General features: G+C 47.3%; 1 protein-coding gene and 1 non-coding gene across 3 annotated transcripts; one reads left to right on the top strand and one right to left on the bottom strand.

Moving 5' to 3' along the window:
* Positions 1–783: 783 nt before the first annotated feature.
* KCTD3 (potassium channel tetramerization domain containing 3) lies at positions 784–23,361 on the bottom strand. Of its 2 annotated transcripts, XM_049769506.1 has the most exons (18): positions 23,200–23,361; positions 19,237–19,290; positions 18,773–18,818; positions 17,004–17,077; positions 15,970–16,028; positions 15,699–15,779; positions 14,846–14,986; positions 14,202–14,292; positions 10,428–10,618; positions 9,794–9,909; positions 8,886–8,973; positions 8,650–8,766; positions 7,357–7,527; positions 5,750–5,905; positions 4,450–4,546; positions 2,849–3,033; positions 2,605–2,743; positions 784–1,543 (listed from the first exon to the last, which is right to left on the bottom strand). In XM_049769506.1, the coding sequence occupies exons 1-18, from the start codon at positions 23,280–23,282 to the stop codon at positions 973–975; spliced, it is 2,460 nt and encodes an 819-aa protein (XP_049625463.1). In that variant the 5' UTR covers positions 23,283–23,361; the 3' UTR covers positions 784–972. The 2 variants fall into 2 exon arrangements, with proteins under 2 accessions (XP_049625463.1, XP_049625465.1); XM_049769508.1 differs by lacking the exon at positions 14,846–14,986.
* LOC126004944 (U7 small nuclear RNA) lies at positions 3,213–3,274 on the top strand. Its single transcript, XR_007494147.1, has one exon. It is a non-coding gene; the product is annotated as a U7 small nuclear RNA (small nuclear RNA).
* Positions 23,362–24,782: the final 1,421 nt, after the last annotated feature.

Here is a 24,782-nt window from a genome sequence, read left to right as displayed (position 1 = left end):
AACATGCCAACTTAAACCATCTTTATTTGGTCTAATAAATACATATGAGAGAACTTTATGAATCCTGGCATAGAGTAAACTTTAAAGACTTTATTTCCACTTCATTCATCTACTATTATATTTCTTGGAATGGGAATATATACACTATTCACCAATAAACGCTCAAAATTTACAATGAATGACCTGATTTGCAAAAACTTGAAAAATCATTCCAATTAAATGAAAAAAATGTACAAAATGTTTTCGTTTTTACAATTCAAAATATTCAAAATAACTTTTATTTTTACAGCAGCCCCACACCTTAACTAGGGTTCTCATAAATTTCAAATAGCCACATCCTAATGTCACTATCTCAAAGATTAATCACTGGGGAAAAGAGGACTAGCTGGTAATTCACTTTGTGGACACTCAAAGTTGGCCCTTGCCTGTTGTGGTATTTCCTTTGTGCACATGGAATTACCATCACTGCAAATTTAAAAGAAAAATTCCAACTGGACTCTTGGCATCAAAAATCAGTGATGCTCACTGAAATCCAGAGTGCCAGCAATGAACTGAGGAGAGGACCCAGCATGAAGCTCAAATTCTAAGGTAAAAGGACCAGGGCACAAAGCCATCACCAGCACTAGTGTTTCTGAATCACATGCTCGTTTCCCACCAACATAGCACCTCAGGAAATATCCAGTAAACAAGTACAATCACAGAAGGAACTGGGGAGACAGATTTTTGCAAAGTGATTGGGGGGGGGTGGGACAGGTCTCAGGCCACAGAACTGGATGCCTTTGACAAACATCCTGGGAAATAGACTTTCATAAAACTAAAAAAAAAAATTTCCAAAAGGCTTGGAAGAACAGGTTGTTATTGTTTTCCTCATGTTCATAATTCTGTTAGAGAAACCAATGAGATCAAGTTTCGGTGTCTGAGGAAATGTAAAAGATGCCGTAGAGCAAAATCCCACTTGCTGTGTGAGTGGCCTCACAAGCTATACTCCTGACCTGAAGAGTCGCTCTTCTTCTGTCGGGGAGATGGCGTGGTCTTAGTGGGGGACGGGGATGCAGTACCAGATGAATCTCCACCTCCTCCACCACCGCCTCCTCCATCTGACATGCCAGGGGAGATAGCCCCATGTGGCACCTTCCTGCGGCCCAGCAGCCCACCCCCATCTGACCCGCCTCTCCTGCGCAGCTCCCGGCTCTCACTCTCATCCTCTGAGGCCCTTTTCTTGGGTTCAGACAGAGCTTCAGCTCCTCGATGGGGCTCTGGCCCACTGCTGCCATCAGGCTCTCGCAGGCTGGTGCCCTCAGTACCTAGGGATGTTCTCTCAGACACGGGGCCTTCGCTGGATGCCAGGGCCTGGTTCCCGGTGTCAGGGCCAGCCCGCTCGGCACTGCAGCCACTTCGGCCCAGACTCAGTGCCTGGAAGTCCCTACAGCTGTGGAAGCTCTCAGTTCTCCGGGCCCGCGCCAGCAGCGGGCTCTCCCGGTATGGCCTCACTGAGCCATACGTGGCTGCCTCAGGGATGGGTTCGTGGTGCTGAAGCTGCAGGCTGGAGGGAGGGGCAGGATGAGAAGGGACCCGTCAGTTTGCTTCCTGCAGCCGAATTCTTGAGAACCCCATTTCACCCACCAAAACATGCTCTACAGCTTTTCAAGCCAGGATTAAGGAGGCAAACCATAGTATAGCATCAAGGGCAGGCAGAATTGCTCAAACTATTTGTTTTTTCTTTTTCTTTTTTGGATAGAAAAGAGCTAGGAATAAAAACCTTAAAAGGGCCCAAGAGATAGCACAGCAGGGAAGGCATTTGCCTTGCAAGCAGATGACCCAGGTTTGCTCCCTGGCATACCATAGGGTTCCCTGAGCCTGCCATTAGTAACCCCTGAGCACCTCAGGTGTGGCCTAATCCACTCCCCAAATAAAGAAGAACTTAAAATCAATGTTAATTCAGCATAAACTGGATGTAGCCTTTACTCAGATCTGGGATGCTGGTTTGTCTGTCATGTGGCCATGTCAAGGAGGGAACCAGCCTCCCCAGACACAGGGCTGGTCCATTCCTCTCACTACTGTTCCAAGGCCACAGAAAAAGAAGCATGCACACTTCATTGTGACCTGTGGTTTTCTCATTTCCCTCCAATTCTTGTGGGGTTTTATTGTTTGTTGGCTGCTGTTTTTGAGCTGCACCTTGTGAAGCTCAATAATTACTCCTGGCTGTGCTGGTGAGCTGGGAAGAAATCCTGTGAGATATCAAGGATGGACCCGGTCCATTGGATGTAACGTAAACATTCTCCTCCTGCTATCCTAGCTCTCTAGCCCCTAAGTTTTTTGGGGCAAGTTGTTTTTTAGGGGACAGGTGGGGGATACCGTACCCAGCGGTGCTCAGGGCTTACTCCTGACTTTGCACTCAGGAATCACTCCTGGAGGTACCAGGAGGACTGTGCAAGACAAACACCCTCCCTGCTATCCTCTTTGGCCCTTGAATTAATTACTGACCACACAGTTGGGATCCAAAGGGCATTTCCCCAGATATCAAGGGGCAATCAAGTAGGAAAAGAGTGATGGGTGCAGGGAGGATAGAGGGAAATGGCACTTTCAGGGTCGCGCCCCTTTCACCTGGAACTGGACTCTCGCAGTCGGCCAGGCTGTAGTACTGAGGCAGCCGGGCTGATGTTGGGGGTGGCACAGCGTGATGCGCTCAGGTCACACTGGTCCAGCAGCTTCAGCAGCTCCTCCTCCGTGGGGCCGCCCACATCTGAGGGGACCAATGCCAGGGCTGGTAAGCGTCGTTCCTGCCAGGTGTGGAACCAGCCCATGCCCTCCACTACTTACTACTCCCCAGCACTCGAGCCCCGCTTACCCTTGTCCTCGCACTTGTTCACCATGTCCATGGCGGTGGTTAGGTCCCACATCTGGATGCTGCCATTAGTGTGTCCTGTGAATAGGTAGCGTCGAGGCCGGGAGCCCATCCGGCTGGAGCCCTCGCACTCACGCACTGTGAAGGACGAGATAGTGGTGCAGTCCACGGCCTGAATCTCGCAGATCCTGCAAAAAGAATCGGGCTGGCTACAGTGCACACATGAGCACCACGGCCAGCTAAGGACCCAGGGGACGTCACTCAGAAACCTCCTTGGACCGGATGGGCTCAATGAATACAGGCAGGCCTCCCTTCCCATGATCATTTATTTGCATTAGAGATAAAGCTCTTAGAAAACAGCATGCTCAAGTATTACAGCTCTTTCAGAATTTGTCCAGCAGGCCTTCTGGTCTCCACCGGAAGCCCCCCCCCCCCAAAAAAAAAAGAAAACAGCAAGCTCAACCAAGACAGTGAACTTTAAGAAAAAATGGGGGAAGACCTGCAGTTGGGAAGATACATTTTTTTGTTTGGGGGTGCTTTGGCTCTGCACTCAGGGACCCTATGGGCTTTCTGGGGATCAAACCTGGTGCAAGGCAAGTGCCCTAAGTCCCAATACTAACTCTCCAGCCCCATAACCTCCAACTTCACAATAATCAAAGCTGCCTCATTAAGGTGCTGAGGACACAGAGCAACTTCTTGAAGAATGTAAAGTGGAAGGATATGATAAAGCTCTTTTTAGAGCAGGGAAAGCCATGACAGGAATTTACAACTTAGCAGCAGCTGCCTTGCCCAAATCAGGTTCTTAGAGCATTTCTCAAGAGAACTTAAGTCGATCACAGGATTTGAATGCAATCTGAAAATCTACATAAGCATCTAACACACAGGAAAATTATATTTTTTGCTGAAGGCCACAGGCAGTGAGCTGAGGGGCAGAAAATGGTCCTATTCAAAGAGGAAGGCACCCCTGACGATGCTGAAATTTAGAGATCCCAGACTGGTGCATATATGGAACCTCAGGCGCTTCCTGCTGGTGAGTGGACAGAAGCCAAGGCCTCAGGCACTCAAGACAGGGAAGGCTCCATCCCCAGGCATGAGCTTTGATTTCAGGAGTGCTAACTATGCTAGGTCTCTTGGAGTGACACCTGGTACAACCCAGGGACAAAGATGACACCTGGTTATTGCATAGTGTTAGGGCATTTACTTGACATAAGACCAGACCAGGTTCCATCCCCAGCATTCCAGAGGGTCCACTGAGCACACCAGGAGGGATCCCTAAGTACAGAGCCAGGAGTATCCCCTGAATACCACTGGGAGTGGCACAAAAAAAGTAACAGAAACAAAAGGCAGGGAGAGACGAGGCAAAGCTGATAGGAACGGAGCCTGAGAAGTGTCTAGGCATTGATATTCACCCACAAGCCCTGACTCCTTGTCCTGTGACCCAAAGCTGTGAGCTCCAGACCAACAGGATGATGTAGGCCATCCATGCCAAAGACAGTGGTGGGATGGACAAACAAACAAACGGCTGTTCTCTTTGCTTCCTGAATAGGTTTGTTGCAACAAAAACAGCATGCATAGCGACTGTGTGTGCCTACAGTGAACAGTACCTCTTCCCTGTCGACGACAGCCGGACCAGCAGCTTATTCGTGATGGGGACAACTTTCTGGACGAAGACCTGCTGGTCGTCGCGCTCCCCAAAAGGCCCTTGAGAGGAAGCATAGTGTCAGACCAGCTTTGGCACCCACAAAGGAAGCACAGCCACCAGCCCAGGAGATGGAGAAAAACAATGCCCTGAGTCAGACACGCCAGGGCCTAGCACTCATTGAAGAGGGGTCAAGTCGGGTGTCAGAGCTATATTTTCTGTTCTGAGAATGTTCTTGCGGACTCAGAGCAAGGAGACAGAAGGACAATACACATGTTCCCTTCACCAGCTACTGGCTAGCCCTGTTTTTCTACTAGGTTTTGAGTCCTACATTGCATCCACAGACCAGCGCACACAAGAGCTTCCAGGCCCTTCCAAAGAGCCAAGTTCCTGTGACCCCTTTCCCTTGAACAGAGTACAGTGACATCCTGAGCCTCCCTTCAGTTCCAACACTAAGGCCCTGACCAAGGGTTCACTGTGTACTCATTCGTTTTCATCACTCCTATTACACTCAAGGTAAGGAGAAAGTAAAGCCACACTACACCAATTGCATCTCCATAGGATGCCCTGACCCCATCACGTTTCACACAACTCCTGATGCACACAGCCCAACTGCACAGTCCACTCTTCAAAGTTTCCCCTTACTAATACGTGATGCTCTTGCTGTGTGTGTATATGTATATGTTAATTCCATCTCCAGGAAGCTGGGCAAAAAAATAAAAAAGCAAGCAGAAGCTAAGATCACAGAGTGACGTTAAACCTGACAATTCTGAGCATATCTTTCTCTGAGCATACCACGGTTTAGCAGTATTTTCAGGATCCAAGCATATAACAGCAAACTCCTGATATGCACCATGGAGGTATCATAGGCAAAACAATCTCAATAAAACAATTCTCATGCAACTCCCTTCTAGTCTCCCATTATCAAGCTATATTTTTTCTTGCATGACTGAAAACTGAAAAAACACTTCCTGTTTCCTTTAAGGCTGCCATGGTCGAGCAAAACTGTACAGCAAAAGTGGTCCAGCATTTTTGAGATGTTAAGTATTAAATGGAAAACTTTGCTGCCTATCTTCAAACAGTAAAAAAAACTTGGTGCTGTCATTCTGTTACTCTACTACTGGAGCCAAGAAAATGCACTAAATAAATTTCATGAGTATGATTTTAAAAAAAAGTATGTTTGCGCCCACCCTCTCACACACCACTTTCTTCCTGTGCCATCCTCCCCCAGGCCCCAGAAGCCCCAATGGGGTGAGAACACCCACCGATGTCATTTCCCGACGCACTGCCCACATGACTATCTGTCTCCTCCAGGGACAGAATCTTGAAGGACGCCAGGGGTGTGGAGCCAGGCTGGGTGGAGATCATGCCACGGAACCGGGTCACAGTCCATGTTCGCACATGGTTGTTATCCGCACACACTGGAAGGGAGAGAGCAAAGGGGTGCCTGTCAGTGCCCATGAGGCCACAGTTATCTAACCAGAACCATCCCTCAGCACATCCGGGAATTATCCATCGCTCTTCAATGGCACAAATTTGTACTCGGCTGACAAAAAAGAGAACTGAGTCTAGATTACCTGGCTGCAAAGGTTAAGGCCTACAGGTCAGTCTCTGGGCCCTTACACTGCTGTGGGTCCTGTGCTTGGTGACATCATGACAACCTTCAAGGTCACTTACAAAAAAGTTAACTATTATGTCCCTGAAATGTAGCCATCATACAGGTAATTCCCAGCTTTAGCTTGGCATCTTAATTTTCCTTCATATAAATGGCAGTGAAGGAATACTGGTTTCACCGAGCCTTTTGGCCTATCTGTTCATCTGTCCACCTGTCCCATCCTTATACTATCCACAAATTTCTCTCCCCACCCACCCATCCTCCTCTGCAAGCATTCATCCATTTCTCTCCCCATCCACCTATCCACCCATCAATTCATCCACCATCCATCATCCATTTCTCCATTCATCTACCCACCACCCATCCGTCCATTCATAAGATATCTGACTCCATTTGCTGTTTAATCAGACTAGAATCACTTAGTTTAAAAATATTAAGAGTGTAAAGTGTTCCTATAAAGCAGTCACATGCAAAAAAATGTTTTTAAAAACTTAGAAATAGATTTTCTAAAAGATTTAACATAAGCTTACTTTTTTAAAAGAAAACTATTGGTAAATCTGATTGCCAAATCAATTTATATCAAGCCTTTTGCAAATCTTTTATAATAAAGTCTTTATCAATAGAATTTTACCTTGTGTGTGAAAGCATGCTTATTTTTCAAGTACCTAAAATTATATACAACTAAGAAAAATCAGATAAATAAAATGCTATTTCCAAATAATATCTGTATAAGTATAATTTTTTTTAATATTCTCATATGATCAGACATTACTAAGTCTAATGTGAGCATTAAACCTTAAGAACTTAAAATCAGATATATAATGTATAGTAAATTCATTTTCTACTGAAAAACTCAAAAGGGCTCTATTACCCCCCAAAAAAAAATCCTAACTAAAAGAAGAAAATGTTCCGACAGGGAGAAATGAAATTAAGTTAATGTGGGGCTACAACTAGGTGAGCCCAAAGTACCTGTAAAGGACAATCAAAGGACCCCTAGAGAGTCCTGAGGCTACTTGCTTTGCACGAAGCCAACCCAGATTCAATCCCAGCCCCACGTAGGGTCTCTAAGGACTTCCAGGAACAACCTCTGAGCCCCACCGGGTCCAAGATGGGAAAAACAAAAAGGCAACAGGGACCTTCCATTCCCACCATTTCTTCTGGGGTGTTTTTCTCACTTAAGGTCCCAAAGTGTAGCTGGGGTGGCTGTACCCTAGATCCACCCCCCCCACCCCACCTTCCAGGGCACCAAGTCCTGACCTGACACGAGGTGCTTCTCAGAGAGCATGATCTTGGTGACAGGACTTCGGTGTACTGTGAAAGTCTGAAAGAGTTGAGGACCAGAGCCCACCGTCTCAGGATGCTGCACAATCACACGCACAGCCCCAGAGCTGGTGCCATAGGCAATCTCGATCCAGTTTCCGCTGACACCTGCAGAGAGATGGCCAGACAGACCCATTAGACAGGGAAAGAGGAACTGAGCACCAGCACCGATTCTGGGGAGAGGGAAGGGTGGGTGGTGTGTGTGTATGTGTCTCCATCCGTGTGTGCTTGTGTTTTGGGAGTAAAATCCATGTGTGTGTGTGTGTGTGTGTGTGTGTGTGTGTGTGTGCGCGCGCGCGCGCGCGCGCTTGTGTTTTGGGAGTAAAATGTGTGTGTGTGTGTGTGTGTGGTGGGTGGTGAGTGTGTATGTGTCTCCATCCGTGTGTGCTTGTGTTTTGGGAGTAAAATCCATGTGTGTGTGTGTGTTTATGGGGATAAAACCCAAAAACCTATCACTTCAAAATGAAACCAGCCGTGTGTGTGTGTGTGTGTGTGTGTGTGTGTGTGTGTGTGTGTGTGTGTGTGTGTGTGTATGTGTGTGTGTTTATGGGGATAAAACCCAAAAACCTATCACTTCAAAATGAAACCAGCCAAATGTGCAAGAGATTTCTTTTTTGTTGTTTTTTGTTTTGGGGTCACACCAGGAGATAACCTGAGTATCTCCTGGCTCTGTGCTCTGAGGACTCTATGAGATGCTGGGGATTGATCCCGGGTTGGGCATGTGTAAGGCAATGCCCTCCCTGCTGTGCTCTTGCTCTGGCTTTGTAGAAGTTATTTCTGAACTAAGTGACCACTTGTAATGATAGCTGTTCTTTTTCTTAGGTGTTTAGGCCACACTTGGCTGTTTTCAGGGGTTTCTCCTAGTTCTGTGCTCAGGAATGACTCCTGCAAGTGCTCAGGGGGACCCTATGGGATGCCAAGAATTGAATTGGGTCAGCTGTGTGCAAAGGTAGCTCCCTCCCCGTTTGGCTATAGCTTCGGCCCTGTAATGACAGTGTAAGAAACATGCAGAGCAGACATGAACCCAGTCCCCCAGCTCCAGCCATGTGGGTTTACTGGACACATCTGGTTGCATCTCCAACCAGACAAACTGCACAAGACTAGGTGAGGTGGATCTTCTCACAGAAGAGGGCCTGAGCAACTGGTTATCCCCACTGCCCCCCAAAACCTGGGAATCAGCACCCATCTGAGTATGTTCCCAGAATCTAGGAGTACAGGGCCAGGACTGACTTGTTTTAGGCGTAAGATAAACGCTGAGGGCCGTGACGGCATCATTGGAAGGGTCGTGGTACAGCTCTGTCACTAGCAGGTCATTGTCCTTCATGCGCAAAGGGAACTTCTGCATGTCTGAAAATTCAAAGAAAAAAAGCATAGCCTCAAGAGCAAGTCTATGGGAAACCTTGGAAGAGTACAGCCTTCTGGTCTCCATTCCAAGAGGGAGACCAAACACATACTCACGCACGCACCAATGTAATAGATGGAGCCGTTGTTACATCCCAGGAGGAGGAAGGAGCCAGCAGTGTCATAGCTGGTTATGGGGACGACGTCTTGAACCTGATCGACAAGATCACTCCATGTTAAGTGTATTCTGACAAACTGCTATCTCTCTCTCTCTTTTTTTTTTTTTTTTTTAATAAAAAGGGGCACAGGTATCTACTTTTAAAGAGGAGCTAGAAAATGGGACAGTTTTTGCACAAACACCCACAGGAACTCCGAAGATGCGCACAAATTACACATAAGTTCTTAAGAATCTGGCTTTAAAAGCTAATTTTTTCTGATGGCAGAACTTTATTCTCTGGACCTGAAGACCCCAGATCCTACTGTAGGTATGTGTAAGGGCAGCACCAGGACCATAGATGGTGGGTCTGGTTAGAAAAGACACCGCTAGGGCCTTCATGGGCACCAGGCACTGGCACATCCAAGTGACTGGGATGATTGGCGAGGGAGGTGTCCAGGCTTTTGTAGACATATAGTCCTGGAACAAGTGAAGGCGGGACATAGCAGAGGAATGATGGAGAGATGGAAGGACAGAGGGACAGAGAGATGGGGAAACAGAAGAATGAAAGGACCGAGATGGAGAGATGGAAGGATGAAGGCACAGAGGAATTCAGTAGAGGAGGGATGGAAGGACAGAGAGATGGTAGGTAGCCTCGTTCTAGAGCAGGAAGTGGGGATCAAAGGGCAGCCCAGAGCCCAGTGGCACTAGTTGGTTGAGCAGAGGAGCCAGAAACTTGGGAGCTTGTTCACCAGCACTGGTACTCCAAGTCCACCTGCCCGACCCCAACAGAGTGGCTCTTGCCGGAATCAAAGAGCTGCCTAACTAGGGAGTCATACCTGCCTCCTGTGTCTGGGGCATCTCTAAGGAGAGACCCACCTGCCAGTGCTGGGTGACAGCATTCCACACTCCCACCTTCCCTGTGTGGCTCGTAGCCACCAGCTGGTTGCCGATGAAGAAGAGTGCATCCACGGGCACTCCCAAGCTGAACACACCTGAACAGAACAGAAAACAGAACCCCAAGGTTACCTCAGGACACCACCAACACATGCATGTTTACATTTCACACCAAAGAAGAAAGTGCAGGAAACCAGTAATGCACCCAGTTCCAGAGCAGCCCCCCACTTTGGGGTCAGTTTCCCAAGGAGTGTAAAGGCGGGGGGGGGGGGTGAGACTGGCTTCTCTGAGGCTGTTCACCCCCTTTTGGGAGACCATACAATAATCAGGACAATATGGAGTGTGAAAAACAATGGAAGGGACGCTGGACTCACTCAGAGATCAGAAAATTCCGCATATTTCCCAGAAAACCCAAGAGAAGGGTGTGTGAAGGATGATGTGAGCATTGGGCAGCCAACTTCACCCGAGTCTAGAGCTCAGGATGAGACCAACCAGGGAAGGGGCAGGGAACACTGGTCAGAACACAGGAAAGAGGTGGGGAGTACTGGCTAAGGCACAGGGAAAGGGTATAGAACACTGGAAGGCAGAGAGGGAGGGAAAGGAACACAATTCCTACCTATCTCACTCCCGCTGCCACCGTCCTGCACACTCCACAGGATGATGCTGCTCTCCGAGGCCACGGCCACCATCTTGTCCTTGTCCCCGTGTGGGCCCCCCACCACTTTGGCGTTGAGAGCAACACGCTCGATGGTCCAGTCCAGGTAGGGGCTGGTAAACACCTGCTGCCAGCCTGAGGACTCTTTGATCCTGGGAAGCAGGTGCAAAGGTCACACAAGAGCACTGGGCGTAGAGGCGACCCCCCCCCCAATAGCAGCCTGAAGCCCCATGTGTAGGAACAGAATAGCGGGAGGCATCACCCACCCTCCCACCTGAGCATGTTTCCCAGGTCTCTATGAAGCCAGAATGGCACCGCCAAGGCCTGGGACACCAACAAACATGGGGCCCACGTGCTATGCAGACACTGACGTACTGGGTCATCCAAAGACTTAAAAATTGAGAAGTAGGGTGCTTCTGCCATGATCCCTGGGCAGTTTAGGAATACTGTGAGGGATACTAGAACGAGTGATCCCAGACAGTTTAGGAATATTGCTGAATGAAGTACCAGAGGAATAGAACAGCAGGGAGGGTGTTTACCTTGCATGCAGTTCATTCCCAACATCCCATATAGTTTCCTGAGCACCGCCAGGAGTGATTCCTGAGCAGAGTCAGGTATAGCTCCTGAACACTGCTGGGTGTGGCCCAACCCTCCACCCCCCAAAAAGAAATACTACTTTGGGGTACTAAAGCAATCCTAGAATCCTCTTCCAGCAGACTAGGTTGATTCTTCTGGAGTATGAGAGTAATTCCAGAGTGTTCTCCAGAGCAGAGTGGTCTTTGTGACTGTGAGCAAGCATGCAGCCCAGCTCTCAATGGACATGCTTAGCACACTCTATCCATGCTCTCTGGTGCTCCCGGCCATGGCTCCTCCAAGGAAATGGGACCAGTTAGCATCTGGTCTATAGAACAGCATCTCAGCCCAATCGCACATGGGGAATTTGGCTTTGGAAACTGCTCTAGGTAATATTATTACTGGGGGCCACAGGCAGCTGTGCTCATGGTTTATTCCTGGCTCTGTACTCAGGAATCACTACTGGAAGGCTGGAGAAATGATATGGGATGCTGAGGATCAAACCTGGGTCTGCAGTAAGCAAGGCAAGATGAAGGGACTACCATGCTATAACTCTGATCATCTCCTTGCTCTGAGTATTCAAAGTTATAAGGCTCATTTCAAACAAAACACCTTGGATCATAGGCTTCTATATTCTCCTCACATTGACCATTAACTTAGTAAAAACTTCTCTCCTAATCCATTTCTGCTTAACATACCTGCCACATTTCATAAGTGGGTCTGGCCTATGTGCAGTTAGAGATTTCAGAAATATATTGTTCTGTGGGGTTAAAAACATCCCCACACAAAAGTCCCACAGTTGAGCAATCAAAGTAGAACAGGTGAAACATGGAAAATTTTTTGAAGAAAACCAACAATGTGTTAATGTTTCTATTTGTCTCAGTATCATGGAGGAAAATTATGCTTCACACAATCTGATCAAACTGTCACAACTTTAAACAAAGATATATTCTTCAGTTGTCACCTAATGAAATAATTTCACCCTTATTTTTTTAATTTAAAACTGTATGTGCAAGCGCAACTTCACTTCATAATAAGTGTGATTTATCAATTTTAAAATTAATCTCAAGAATGAGTAATTTGCTTAGAATAAATCAGAGCACCAGAGAACTGCATCCTTCTTTTTAAGTACTCAGGGGCTGTAATAACTCTCTCTGGCCACCAGATGGGATTCCCAGAATAAGAAAAACAATGGAAAGAAACATCCAATAAACTCTAAAAATGGAAAAAAAACAACCCAAACCAACAAAACATTGAAAATTAAATATAGATGTTCAGGGACTGTCAGACTAGGCACAAGGCATCTTGGCAAAGACAATTAGCTGCTAAGTGGATGCAGAAGTACATGAAGCTCTCAATAATGTTCAATGAAAAGACACTATTGATTGAGTAGTGCCTGATTATTAATTTAGGAATATAATGTTATCTAACATTTCACAGAGATCCAGCAGAAGTTCTTTTAGAAATTGGAGAAGTCAAAATATGCACAAAAGTAATACTATAGTCAAGAAATACAGCTAAGTGATCATAACACTTTATTTAACCCAGTAGAATATGTAAGTTCTGGTATTTTTAGTTATTAGTTTTGTGCATAGGGTTCCAGGAAGCAAACCTGGGGCCTATCATGAACTCAAGTACTAAGCTATATACATGGATAATTGACTTTTTTGGTTGTTACTATGGGGACCATATCAGGAGGTGCTTAGGGGACCCTGCAATGCTGGGGACCAATCTGAGACTGCCCACTAGCAAAGCATGTGCTCAGCATAATGAGGGATGTCTCTACCCCATCACTTCAGGGTTTAGCTTTAAAATGAAATGCAAAACAATAATAACAAAACCAAATCGCATCTACTCTGTGATTTCAACATGAGCAACACATTACTTAAAACTAGAGACAGAGAGAAAATAGTAAACTCTGATCCTGACACTCCATCCCTTTCCTCGAGAATAATGAAGCCCCAGAAAGGAGTAGAGAGAGAGAGGCATGAGAAACAGGGTCAACCCCAAGAGAGACTCCAAAGTAGAACAGGGACAAAGTCCACAGGATCCAGAACCTCAGTCATAAGAACATGTTTGTTAGTAGAGAAAGAAAATTACCTAAAGCATACAAACACACCAAAATGTACCTGTAGTTACATCCATCCATCCATCCATCCATCCATCCATCCATCCATCCATCTATCCATCCATCCATCCATCCATCCATCCATCCATCCATCCATCCATCCATACACATAAAAACGCGAAACAAGACAAATGAGTGAGAAAGGGAGCTTTATGCAATTATAACCAGAGCATAATGAGTGGTATAGACACTTTGAAGAAAACCAGCTCCCATCACACATGGATAAAGATCCAAAATGAGCTTTCTTGATCTGGAGGCTAGCTCTAGCCGGCATGGGGTTTGGGGAGACCACATGTGGAAGGCCTTCTTCGTAACTTGGGTGCGCTGGGAGTCTTGATAGGCTCCCAGCCATCCCCTCTTCTGCCCCCCGCCTCCAGGCCCTCCTGGGGTGGCAGCCCAGGCAGCCAGACAAGCAAACTGAATGAAGATTTTTTTTATATATGGCTTATGCAGATATTATGGCAAAGGTAAATAAATATAAATTTTTTAATGTTGAAAAAAAAAAAAAGATCCAAAACGAAATGTAAGTGCTAGGGGGCTGGACAGATAGGAAAGGCACTTGCCTTGCACATAACCAACCTGGGTTTGATCCCCAGCATCCCATATGGTCTCCCGAGCATAGCCAAAAATAATTCGTAAGTGTAGAGCCAGGAAGAATAAATGGAGAAGAGAATGTGGGAAGGCGGGAAATAAAGGAAGGAGGGAAGAAGAAAGAAGTGAAGAAGGGAAGGAAGAAGGGAGAAAGGGAGAATTTAACAAAGGAGGAAGAAGAACAACTTCTTGTATATAAACATCCCCCTTATACGCATAACAGCAGCATCAATTCATTACCAAGAAAGAAAATACAAAAGGCCAAACAATACAAAAGTCAGAGATGGAGCTGAAGGGCATATGAGTTCCCAGGGCCAAACCTGACAGTGCTCAGGGAACAGGCATGGGAATCAGAGTCAAATAGGCAGCCTCCTTACCTCTCCTACTACACTACTTCCCTGCCCTAAAATCACCAACAAACAAGCCACAGGTGTGCAGAGTACCTGTAGCACACAGCGAAGTGGGCGTAGGCGGCCACGATCCAGTTGTGATGCCCGGCCACAAGGAGCACTTTCCGAGGATCCACGGGAAACCCTGGGGGTGGGAAGAGGCAAGTCTGTGCTCAGAGGCCAATCTGCAGGAAGGAGTTGGCCCAGGGTTCTCCAGGCTCAGACAGCAAGATGGACGAGGAGAAATCTGGGAACCGCTCCCTATGCGAAGCTCAGCCACCTCTGGTCCTACAGGTTTCTGGCCCACGTGTTGGTTTTTGGCTCCCTGTGCTCCATACTTACTCTAGCACAGCTGCAGTCAACCCAAGACTCACTCAGCTGCTGCCCAATGGGAAGTCAGCAGACGGGAGCTCTGGATGGCGCTAGGGGGTGAGCCAGACTATGTACATAAGAGGCATGAGTCTGGCCCCTTGTAAACCCCTACCCAGGGTCCTAGGCCTCCCAACAAAAACTCTTTTCATAAAACTGACATGTTAACTGAGGCTGCGCCAGGTAAAAATGTCTGAATTCAAGCGTTATCAAGGCAAAAGTCTCACCTTTAAAAATAATCATTACCCCAGTGTCATCCTGAACAAACTAAAAACTGCTCTTTGTTTTTCTCTACTTTTCTCTACTTTTTCTCCCCCTTTGCTCCTCACCTGGCCGGGCAGTCCCTTCTCCAGCCCCACAGAGGGCTGGCTGGGGACCACTGGTTCTGGGGTCCCCTTCTGGTACACCAAGCCCATTCCTGGAATCAGGAGGGGATCTGGCTGCATTGTTGATCTTACGAGTCGGGATCCCTGTACATGCAAAGAAGACAAGCTTTTCTTAAATAGATTGGAGAGTGCACCTTACCAGAGACACAAAATTATGCATTGTGTCCCAAGCAAACAAACAAAAAACAACCCAGTATAAATGAGCATTTCTGTATGGTTAAGATGATCTTTCAATTGCTTCTAATGTAAGTATGTGAGAACAAAAATACAACATTAATGTGGAAAACTAACATATTTAGATAGAGTTTTTGATATACTGTAATACCATGGCTTGGTTTTGGGAGACTGCAGTCCAGTACATCCCTATACACCAAGGTCACTTGAGAATCAGTGTCCACTGGGCAAAACCTGGTGTGGCAGGAGAAACTCTAAACTCAGTGCCCTGCACTTGATGATGAAGGGGGGAGCCCTTGTGGGAGGGTTCGAGGAAAAGAGATTTGGTCCAGCACACCACAGATCTGCATCCAGGCTGGTAGCCCCCTGCCCATGGACTAACCCCTGTAAAGTTCTCTTGGAAGTCAACCAAAGGAGAAAGCAGAGCCGGAACCCGAGAGGTGGCAAACTGTGGGCCTAGACAAGGGCCAGAGTGCTGGCAATTCTGGGTCACACAGTGGCTTTAGACAGGACCCTATGCTCATCCCAGAGCGCCCAGGGCAGGTGGGAGGTGCAGAGTCCCACAGCAAGCCAGGCACGCCTCAGGCAAGGGCAAAGGGGAGGCAGGCTCAGGAGGTAGTACCTGGGGGTGGCAGGTAGCCGTGGAAGAGGACACTGCCACAAGATGACCGCTCCAGCTCTTCACACAGGAGAAGTCGCCTCACTGCAGACAGGTAGAGGGACCTGTCAGCATACATGCATGCCCCCCACAAACCCCCAGCCAGCTACTGGGGAGGTCATGCAGGGAGCTGTGCTGGCTGCAGGGATCATGGGGGACCGCATCGGGCCCACCCCAGAGCCAGAGCAGCAGGCCCAGGCCTCGACCCAACGCGCGCACATCCAAGGGCTCGTACCAAGTGGGGTGATGCCGTAGAACTCGGCTTCGTGCCTGAGGACGCTGACGCTCACGCCCCTATGAAGAAGCAGGCAGGGCATAAGCAGCCCAGTGGGCACTCGGGCAGGAAGGGCACTGCCTCAGCCACTAAAGCTCACTTGGCTCCCCATGGAAGCAAAAAAGATGAACAGCAGTGGGCAGGGAATGCTGCAAGAGCAGAAGCATAATCTGGAGTGGGGGGCAGACTTGACTCCAGAAAGATGTAAACTGCCCAAACTCACCTAAAAGCAACATCTCAAGGCTAGATCTCTCTCAAGGGGCAAGGGCTGAGGGCCCAGGAGAATTGGGGGCTTATGGTAATGGGGAGGAGGAAAATGACACATCCACAGCTGGGGGAGAAGTGAGAGCAGGTGAGGGTCTGTGCTGGGGTGAGGCTGGTGCCTACCCAGAGCAGGGCTGCAGGGACCAAAGGACAAGCAGAGGTGAGGACAAGTGGTAGAGGGTGGGAGGGGAGGTGTCAGAGTCAAAGAAACAGGTGAGAGGGCTGAAAGCAAGTCCAGCCTGCGGACCTACAACAACAAAATCCAAGTCCAGCCCAGAGACCAGGAGCAACAAGACATGAATTCCAAACAAAATAATACCCAAAGCAGATTCTGAGCCAGTGGGCAAGGAAAGGGAATGGTGAGAAGGCAGGCAAGAGGTCTGAGAAAACTGAAAAGGGATTGTTTATCTTGGGGCCACTTGTGGCACTCAGGGCTTACTCTTACCCTACACTCAGAAATCACTCCTAGCAATGTTCAGGATACCCTAAGGATGCTGGGAATTGAAACCAGGTTGGTGGCGTACAAGGAAAACGCTTTCCTCAATGTGCCATGGTTCCAGCCTTGCCAGAGAAGTTCTGACAGTGGCACCTAACTATGAGCTTCATGCTAAAAAACGTCTTTGAACAAAACCAGTCGGGGGTGGGGGAGGAATCTACTTCAATAAAAGACACCCAAAAACAGAGAGCTATTAACAGAAACCTCCTGCAAGACGGTGTGGCACGCTCCTTACCGTAAGTCTAGTTCTTTTGTCCGAAGGAAATTTAAAATGGGTGCAAATGCAGCGGGATCTCGATCAATAAATATCTGTGGGCAAAGGATGGTTTAGAATTTCCCGATTCTCAACGTCCAGCTTCAATATCTCTAACACAGACTTAGGGAGCAACTGCATCCTGAGTAAGCATTTTTCTTATTTCTACTCTTCCACTTTAGTATTTCAGAGTGGGGCACATCTGTGAATGTGTATTCAACGTGCAGCATAGCTTACCACCTGCAGTGTAATTATTAGACAGCTAATATTCTAGCAGGGGGGAAAGTGGCATCCAAGCCTGTAATCTCATCTGTTTGCTAACTACCTTTGCTAAAAAGGAAAAAAATTTAGCTGATATTCTAAATTCAACAAAATTCGGCAGGGCTGGAGTAATAGCACAGCAATAGGGTGTTTGCCTTGCACTCAGCCAATCTGGGACCAATTCTGGTTCATTTCCCAGCATCCCATATGGTCCCCCGAGCCTGCCAGGAGCAATTTCTGAGTGTAGAGCTAGGAGTAACCCCTGAGCACCACTGGGTGTGGCCCCAAAACCAGAAAAAAAACTCCACAAAATTTGGCAGAACATAATGGATAAATAATACGTTCAATTGCCCCACCCTTAATTCTTGGCCACAGTGATTTACATAATTTACAAGTCTTGAGCAAACCATAAACTTTTTATTTAGATTTTTTTTTTTTTTGGCTTTGGGGCCACATCTAGTAGAACTCAGTCCTGGCTCTGTGCTCAGGGGTTACTCCTGGCAAGACCTTGGGGGGACCATATGAGATGCCGTAAACTAAACCTGGGTCAGCAGCATACAAGCCAAATGCTTCATTCACTATTCTATCTCCCCAGCCCTATGCTGCACTTAGCCCAGTAAGACAGGGGAGAAGATAACCATAAAAGCACTACAGAATGCAAGGAAAACAAAGCACCTAAATGTGAAATTCATAATTGGCCATTTTTTACAGGAATATCCACACAACACTTACTGGGCGCCCCTCAAAGAGCTCTAACCATTCCACCCAAAACCATTTACAAATCTCTTAAGTTGTTAGTTCAGTTCCCAACTAAGGTATCAAAAATTCCTCTAACTCCTCCATCAGAGAAAGAAATGGCAGCAAATAAGAAACTTTAGACTAAGATCAATTAGGCAGACCTGGCCATCATTTTTCATGACCTGCCAGACTAGGAGCTCATGTCCCCCAGGCACTCATTGGTCCCTCACCCAAGTACTGTCTTACCTACACATCCCATAGGGTCACCCTGCTTCCCCCAAAAGGAAAGGACCCTTTGGGGTACTGAGGATCAAACCTTAGTCGACTGCATGCAAAGCAAATGCCATCCCCATTGCGCTATCACTTGGGCCCAAAAGTCTTTCTGATTCTGTGAGCACGATGTGACATTGCCATAAGGAGGGGCAGCAGGTCTAGGGAATGTGACACAGCCAAGTTCCCTCAGGGTGCCAATGGAACAGACTTAGATTGTGCCAACTAAGGCATATGAGGAAGGGGGACACATGGATTCCTGATACTTCATGGCCCCTGGAGCCAGTTGGGGAGGCCACGAATATTATCAGAATTAACTGGGAGCAGGCTGGACAGTACAAGGCTCCAGGCTTGTCTCACACATGGCCAATTTCCCCCAAAGAGCTGGGGTAAACTAACTCTCATTCATCCCGGTATAGCCTGACACTCTCTACCCCTGAAGAATTTACTGGCTAATCTAGAAAAAACATCATGATACTCACAGCACCAGTTTCATCTCGAAGTGTTGAAATTCTTCCACTCAGCAAACTGGAAGTCATGAATAATAAATAAGAGTTAGTTTTAAATATCTGAATATGTTGAAGCAGTCTAGTTCTTTATCAAGTATTAAAAAGCAATAGAAAGAGATCGTTTCTTCTCAGACAAAAAAATCATTCAAAGATATCATTTCTCTTCATTTCTAGGAACCAAAGAGATAGCACAATGGGGATGATGCTTGCCTTGCATGTGGCTGACCCAGGTTCAATTCCTAGCATTCCACAGGTGTACCCCTGGTACCCCACAGGGTCCTGAGCACCAATGTGTGTGGCCCCAAATCCCAAAAGCACCCAATTAACTAATAATTTAAAGATAGCATTATAAGAATTAAGATTTATTCAGAAAACACTCATCAATAATTTTATTATAAGTGCAAATAAGTGACATTTTAAACAGTTTCATGAAATACCTGGAAAAAAAGGAATCTGGAATCCACATAAGAGTTTGTCTTGAGGTACTGAATCTGGAATAGAAAAATCATGCTGTTATTTGAAAGATCACCATTAATTAATTTGCTTTAATACACTGAGTTTCTTTTTACAAACTTAAATACTGCAGGTACTTCTTTTTGAAAAATATTTCAATTCAGATTTAAGAATAACCAAAGTTTTTAATATAACCACCCACCCCAAAATATCAATTTACCAACATATACTGCTTCCCAAAACGCTTTTCTCTGACTAAGCTGATCTGCGACAGAAGGAACAATTAGTCCATCAGCTTGAGTTTAAACTTGTCAACAGAACATTGAAATCGCCTCCAGATTCTTTTCATCTCTCCTACACAACCTGTTTGCCCTCTAATCAGCCACTACTTCTTAGCATCCCCAACAATTCCTGCTCCTCACTGCAGCCAAAGCATCCTGGTGCAGCCATCTTAAACCCTTAAAACCCACTGTACTCTGAAGGGCTTTTTCAAATATTCCAAGTCATTTCTCAGAGCTCCTGGAACTGCCCTGTAGGCCATGCATGTGGTGATCACAGCAGGGATCGTCTGGGGCCTTAGTTATTCCAGATTCACCAAATCAAGACAGCAGTGTTAAATGCTGCCATTAGCTTATTCCCACCAATTCTCTGATTACGAGCAGGGCCTGAGCCTGACACCCCGGCTTTCAAGTCAGATTCTAGTGTCCCGGCGCCCCCCACATCCATCAGCAAAGTCCAAGCCTTTCAAGAAAAGTACAGCCAAACCTCCTCAGTCTATCCTAGTAAAAAAGAAATACCGCAGTCATGAACTGAGCACCCACTAGGAAGTGAATCATCCTCACTGTACCGGTCAGCAGGGATCACTTCTAGCTCCATGACCTTCCATTTTCGCTGCTTAGTCAGAGACCTGGTCGGCCAAACACCACCGAGCTTGTTTGACTTAGAAAAACTGCCCAAGTCTGCTGAGAAGCCCTATTAGAAACTCAATTAAAACCAGCTGTTTCGGGTGGCTCAAGTCCTAAGGAATTTCTGGGCAAATGGATGGATACATACCCCCAATATTTTTCCCCCCAAGGGGGGGGGAACAACACAGAACTTTAAATATTGCTTCAAAAAATTACAATGACACTTAACAAACATAATTCTTTGCAATACCTATGGCAGCCCACTCCCTTTTCAGCTCATGAAAAAAAAGTTGTGTTTGATTTGTTTTCACAAAGTTTTCCTAAGAAACCTGGCATCTCAGCTTTTACATCCCAGCCTACTTTGGAACCTAATCTGGAATCAGTTGAACCAAACACTCCTGAGCAATGCTCTTCTTGGTCATGATGCTCAATATGCATCTCCTTACCTTTCATTCCATTTCTGAGGGTGGGGACCCACTCACCTGGCTACTTTCCCTTGGAGGAAACAAGGAAAAAATGACACTTGCCCCAGATTCCCGAACTTGAGTCAAATCCGGGAATCTGAAGCCACCCAAGCTTCCTATGTCCCCCCCCCCCCCCAGTCTGAGCCTTGTGATTTCAGCCTGGCTGACTCTGTGGTTTGGGTATTTGGTTCTGTCCTTCCTTAACACCAGTGATGCTCCAGCATTTTCCTGACCCCTATGCATGCCCCTCACACCCCCACTGAGTCTCATCTATCTCTTCTCCTCTACTCCTTGTATTTGGGGGTCAAGGGAACTCTAAATAGCACCCTTCTTTCGACCACTACATTCCCCCTTCAAGGCCCAAACCTTGCACAGGTCATCCGGGTGGTGATTCCTCCCCTAATCCGAAGGGCAGGACTGCTTCTTTTACAGTGTCTGATGTGACCCTTGGGACCTGTGTCTTTCTCAAGGTCCAGTTGACAACCAGTAAAACAATCCCCCAGAAAATGTGGAATTGGTCAAATCGTACTCCAACAGTGAAAAACAAAATAAAACATCCCAGTGCCGAGAAATTCCTTTTTCACAACTCAAAAACATTTCAGTGTTCCCAAGTCCTTAACTCAAGAGGCCTCTTGCAAAATCGAGTAACCAAGTGCTTGAGCAATATAACACAGCAGGGAGGACACCTGCCTTGCATGTGCCCAGAAGATTTCGATTCCTGGAATCTGATAGGGTCACCTGTGGCTGCCAGGAGTGATTCCTGAGCACACAGACAGGAGTGACCCCTGAGCACCAATGGGTGTGGCCCAAACACCAAAACAAGCCTGGGGGCTATAATAATAGCATAGTGGTTAGGGTGTTTGCCTTACACAGGACTGACCCAAGTTCAATCCCCTAAATGGTCCCTGAGCACTGTCAAGAGTTATTTCTGAACGCAGATGAAGGATTAACCCCTGAGCACTGCCAGGTATGGCACAAAACCCAAACCAAACCAAAAATAAAAACACCAAAAACCAAAAAAAAAAAAAGACATTGAAGACATTTTGGGGCCGGAGAGATAACATGAAGGTAGGTTGTTTGCCTTTCATGCAGAAGGATGGTGGTCTGAATCCCGGCATCCCATATGGTCCCCTGAGCCTGCCAGGAGCGATTTTTGAGCGCAGAGCCAGGAGTTACCCCTGAGCACTGCCCAAAAAAGAAACAAACAAACAAAAAAGACAAAAATAAAAACCGTACCACCAGCTGTTGAGTTTCTCTCTTGCCACTGTACAGAATGCTCACAGAGAAGGCCCTAGCAGTGCTCAAAAGTAATGCCAAGGAGACCTGGGCCAGCACCTAGGGCTCGAAGCTTGCTACACATTGCTCCATTTTGGGGGAAAAAATATGTTTCTTGGATTTTTTTACATTAAGAGTTAACTCTCCCGAAAACTAAGTTTTCTGACCTCTGTCTGCAGTAATAATGTCTTGCTTTGGGTGGAGAGTGAGGGCGGTGAATGTGGGAAAAACTCGGGCCAAGAACAGGCATTAAAAAAAAAAAAAATCTTGGGCCCGGAGAGATAGCACAGCGGCGTTTGCCTTGCAAGCAGCCAATCCAGGACCAAAGGTGGTTGGTTCGAATCCCGGTGTCCCATATGGTCCCCCGTGCCTGCCAGGAGCTATTTCTGAGCAGACAGCCAGGAGTAACCCCTGAGCACTGCCGGGTGTGACCCAAAAAAAAAAAAAAAATCTTCTGGGTGCTAGCTTCCCAGAGTGCTGGGACAAGGGTGAAGGGGAGGGGGGCACAATGCTGGCACCCAATCAACCCTCTCACTTTGCAGGGCAGAGCTGAAAACTTCACATTCTCCAGCACAGCCAAAAGGCCTTGATTGCTGATTGCTAAGAGCACTTCAGGAGTTGCTCCCCACCAGGAGCCTGAAAAGTTCAACCAGCTCCCTTTTGCCTTTCAACAGAGCTGACCTAACCCACTGGGAGGAGCGACAAATCCGTTAAAAAACAAAAACCCAACCATTTAGGGTCTCCACTCCACCTACCCTCAAACAAGCTAAATAAATAAATAAATAAACAAATAAACAAACAAATAAATAAATAAATAAAGGCAGGCCCAGGGCAGGAAGGCCAGAGGGGGAGAGGAGGAGACAGAGAACAGCTTTCAGGTTGTTTTACTGGTCAGGGGGGAGCTGCCGAGAGCCAGGACTCCCTAGGTGCCAACAGTGAAGGCCTCTAACCAGGCAGGAGCCTAACAGCACAAGGCACGGGCCTGGCAAAGCTGGCAAATCCTGAGACGGTGCACCCCGAGACCCAGGGCGGGAATGCACTTGTGCGAGCGCCTGGCGCACGAGGCCTGGAGTGTGCAAAACAAAACACACCTAGACTGGGCAGGGACTGCGTGGCTAGAAAGGGGTGCATGTGCTTCTGTATAAAGTGTGCGTGGCAAGGGGCTCGTGCGTCCGTGCGTGTGTGTGTGTGTAAGGGGGTGCATGCGTGTCTGAAGGCGCAGAGCATGCACAGGCGGGACCTAGGACCCGGGGCCTTCTCCTGCCTGCAAGCCACACCTCACCTGGTCCCCCCAAAACCTCACCTGGTCCCCCCCACGTTGAGCTGCACGATCTCGCCACTGCCCGCTGCCGCCGCCGAGAAGCTGCCGCTGTGGCCTCCCGCCATGGCCGGCGGCGGCCGAGGGGCAGCCGCCGAAGGGCTGCAGGGCCGGGGCGCGGCCTCCAGCTGTCGCGCGTCCAGGTGCCCGGCCGGCCCCGGCCTCTCCGCAGCGCCGAGCCCAGCCCAGCCCAGCCAGCCCAGCCCAGGGAGGAGGGGGCGCCGCTCGGGACAAAATACCGCAGCGCTCACCGCTTCGCTCACCGCAAACGCCAAGGGGTGGGGTTTGTGTGGGCGGGGCCTCGAGGGCGGGCTTTAATGGGGGCGTGGTTTCCCGCCGGCCTACCCGCCTCTCTCTTCCCCGGCTCCAGGCTCCTCCTCCTATATTCCCGGGAAGCCTTAATAATAAGCTCCCAGAGGCAGGGCCCAGCTCCTCTCTCTACTCCTAGGAGCGCTTCCAGCCTCTGCCCCTTTGGCCGCAAGCCTTAGCTTGGGAATACCTTCTTCCCTGCAGTGCACCCCCTGCCCCCAAAGCCCTGTTGCCTTTTTCGAGTCCGGATGGAAGAAGCAGCCTAATTTTAGGTCACAGGTCCCAAGCATCCCTGAATCCCGGAGAATCCGAGAACCTCACTCTCCAGCTCTCCTTAGGGGGTGGGCAGCCCTGTCGCGATTCCTTAAAGGGAGGGGAGGTTGGAGGCTCCAAAGATTGGGGGTGCAGAGAAAGGCAGGTATTTGGAAACCAGCTCATGCACTGTTACAGGCTTTCCCAGATTCGTGGATTATTTAGCAGGGAAAGATAGAGACCAAAAAAAAAATTTATATATATATATATATATTATGTACAACAAGTGTCTGGAATAGAGGAAACGCTCAAAGTCAGATGCAAAAGTTTACTTTTTAAAAATTCATTCATTTTGCTTGAATTTATCTATCAACCTGAAGCAGTTATTAGGAAAAATCTACTGTTTATACATTGTGACACTGCAATGAGATTTGCTGGCTAATAAAGGCAAATAATCTATGGCTTAAGTTTCAGAGGTTGCTCGTTTGTGGTACTCATTTTTTTTCTTAGCATGAATTGTATTAGTTGTGCTTTTATTATGAAATTTTCTTTGATGGACAGAGTGATAGTATGTCGAGTAATGTGCTTACTTTGCAGGTAGATATCCTGGTTCCATCCCCAGCACAGTATATGATTCCCAAAGCAACATCAAGTGTGGCCTAAACACCTTCCCCACACATACCCAGGCAAAGAAAAAAGAATTCTGATAAAAAAAAAACGTAGGCTGTATCACTTTATTTTCACTGTCATAATTATTAAATATCAATGAGTAGATGCACAATAGTGTGACTTTATCCAAATTTGACTTAAAAGAGATCAGTATACTTGTCAAAAATCACTGACAGGGCTTCAAAGATAGTACAGTGGGTATGGAGCTTGCTTTATAAGTGATTTACCTGGGTTCAATCCCTAGCATCCCATATGGTTCCGTAAGAACCACCAGAAGTAGTTCCTGTGTGCAAAATAACCCTGAGCATCAAAAATCTAATTAAAACAAACAAAAATCA

This window comes from Suncus etruscus, chromosome 3 (assembly GCF_024139225.1).
Source record: "Suncus etruscus isolate mSunEtr1 chromosome 3, mSunEtr1.pri.cur, whole genome shotgun sequence".
NCBI classification, from domain to species: Eukaryota; Metazoa; Chordata; class Mammalia; order Eulipotyphla; family Soricidae; genus Suncus; species Suncus etruscus.
Note: the sequence above shows the minus strand (reverse complement) of the source record. Positions and strands in the feature narration are given on the sequence as shown.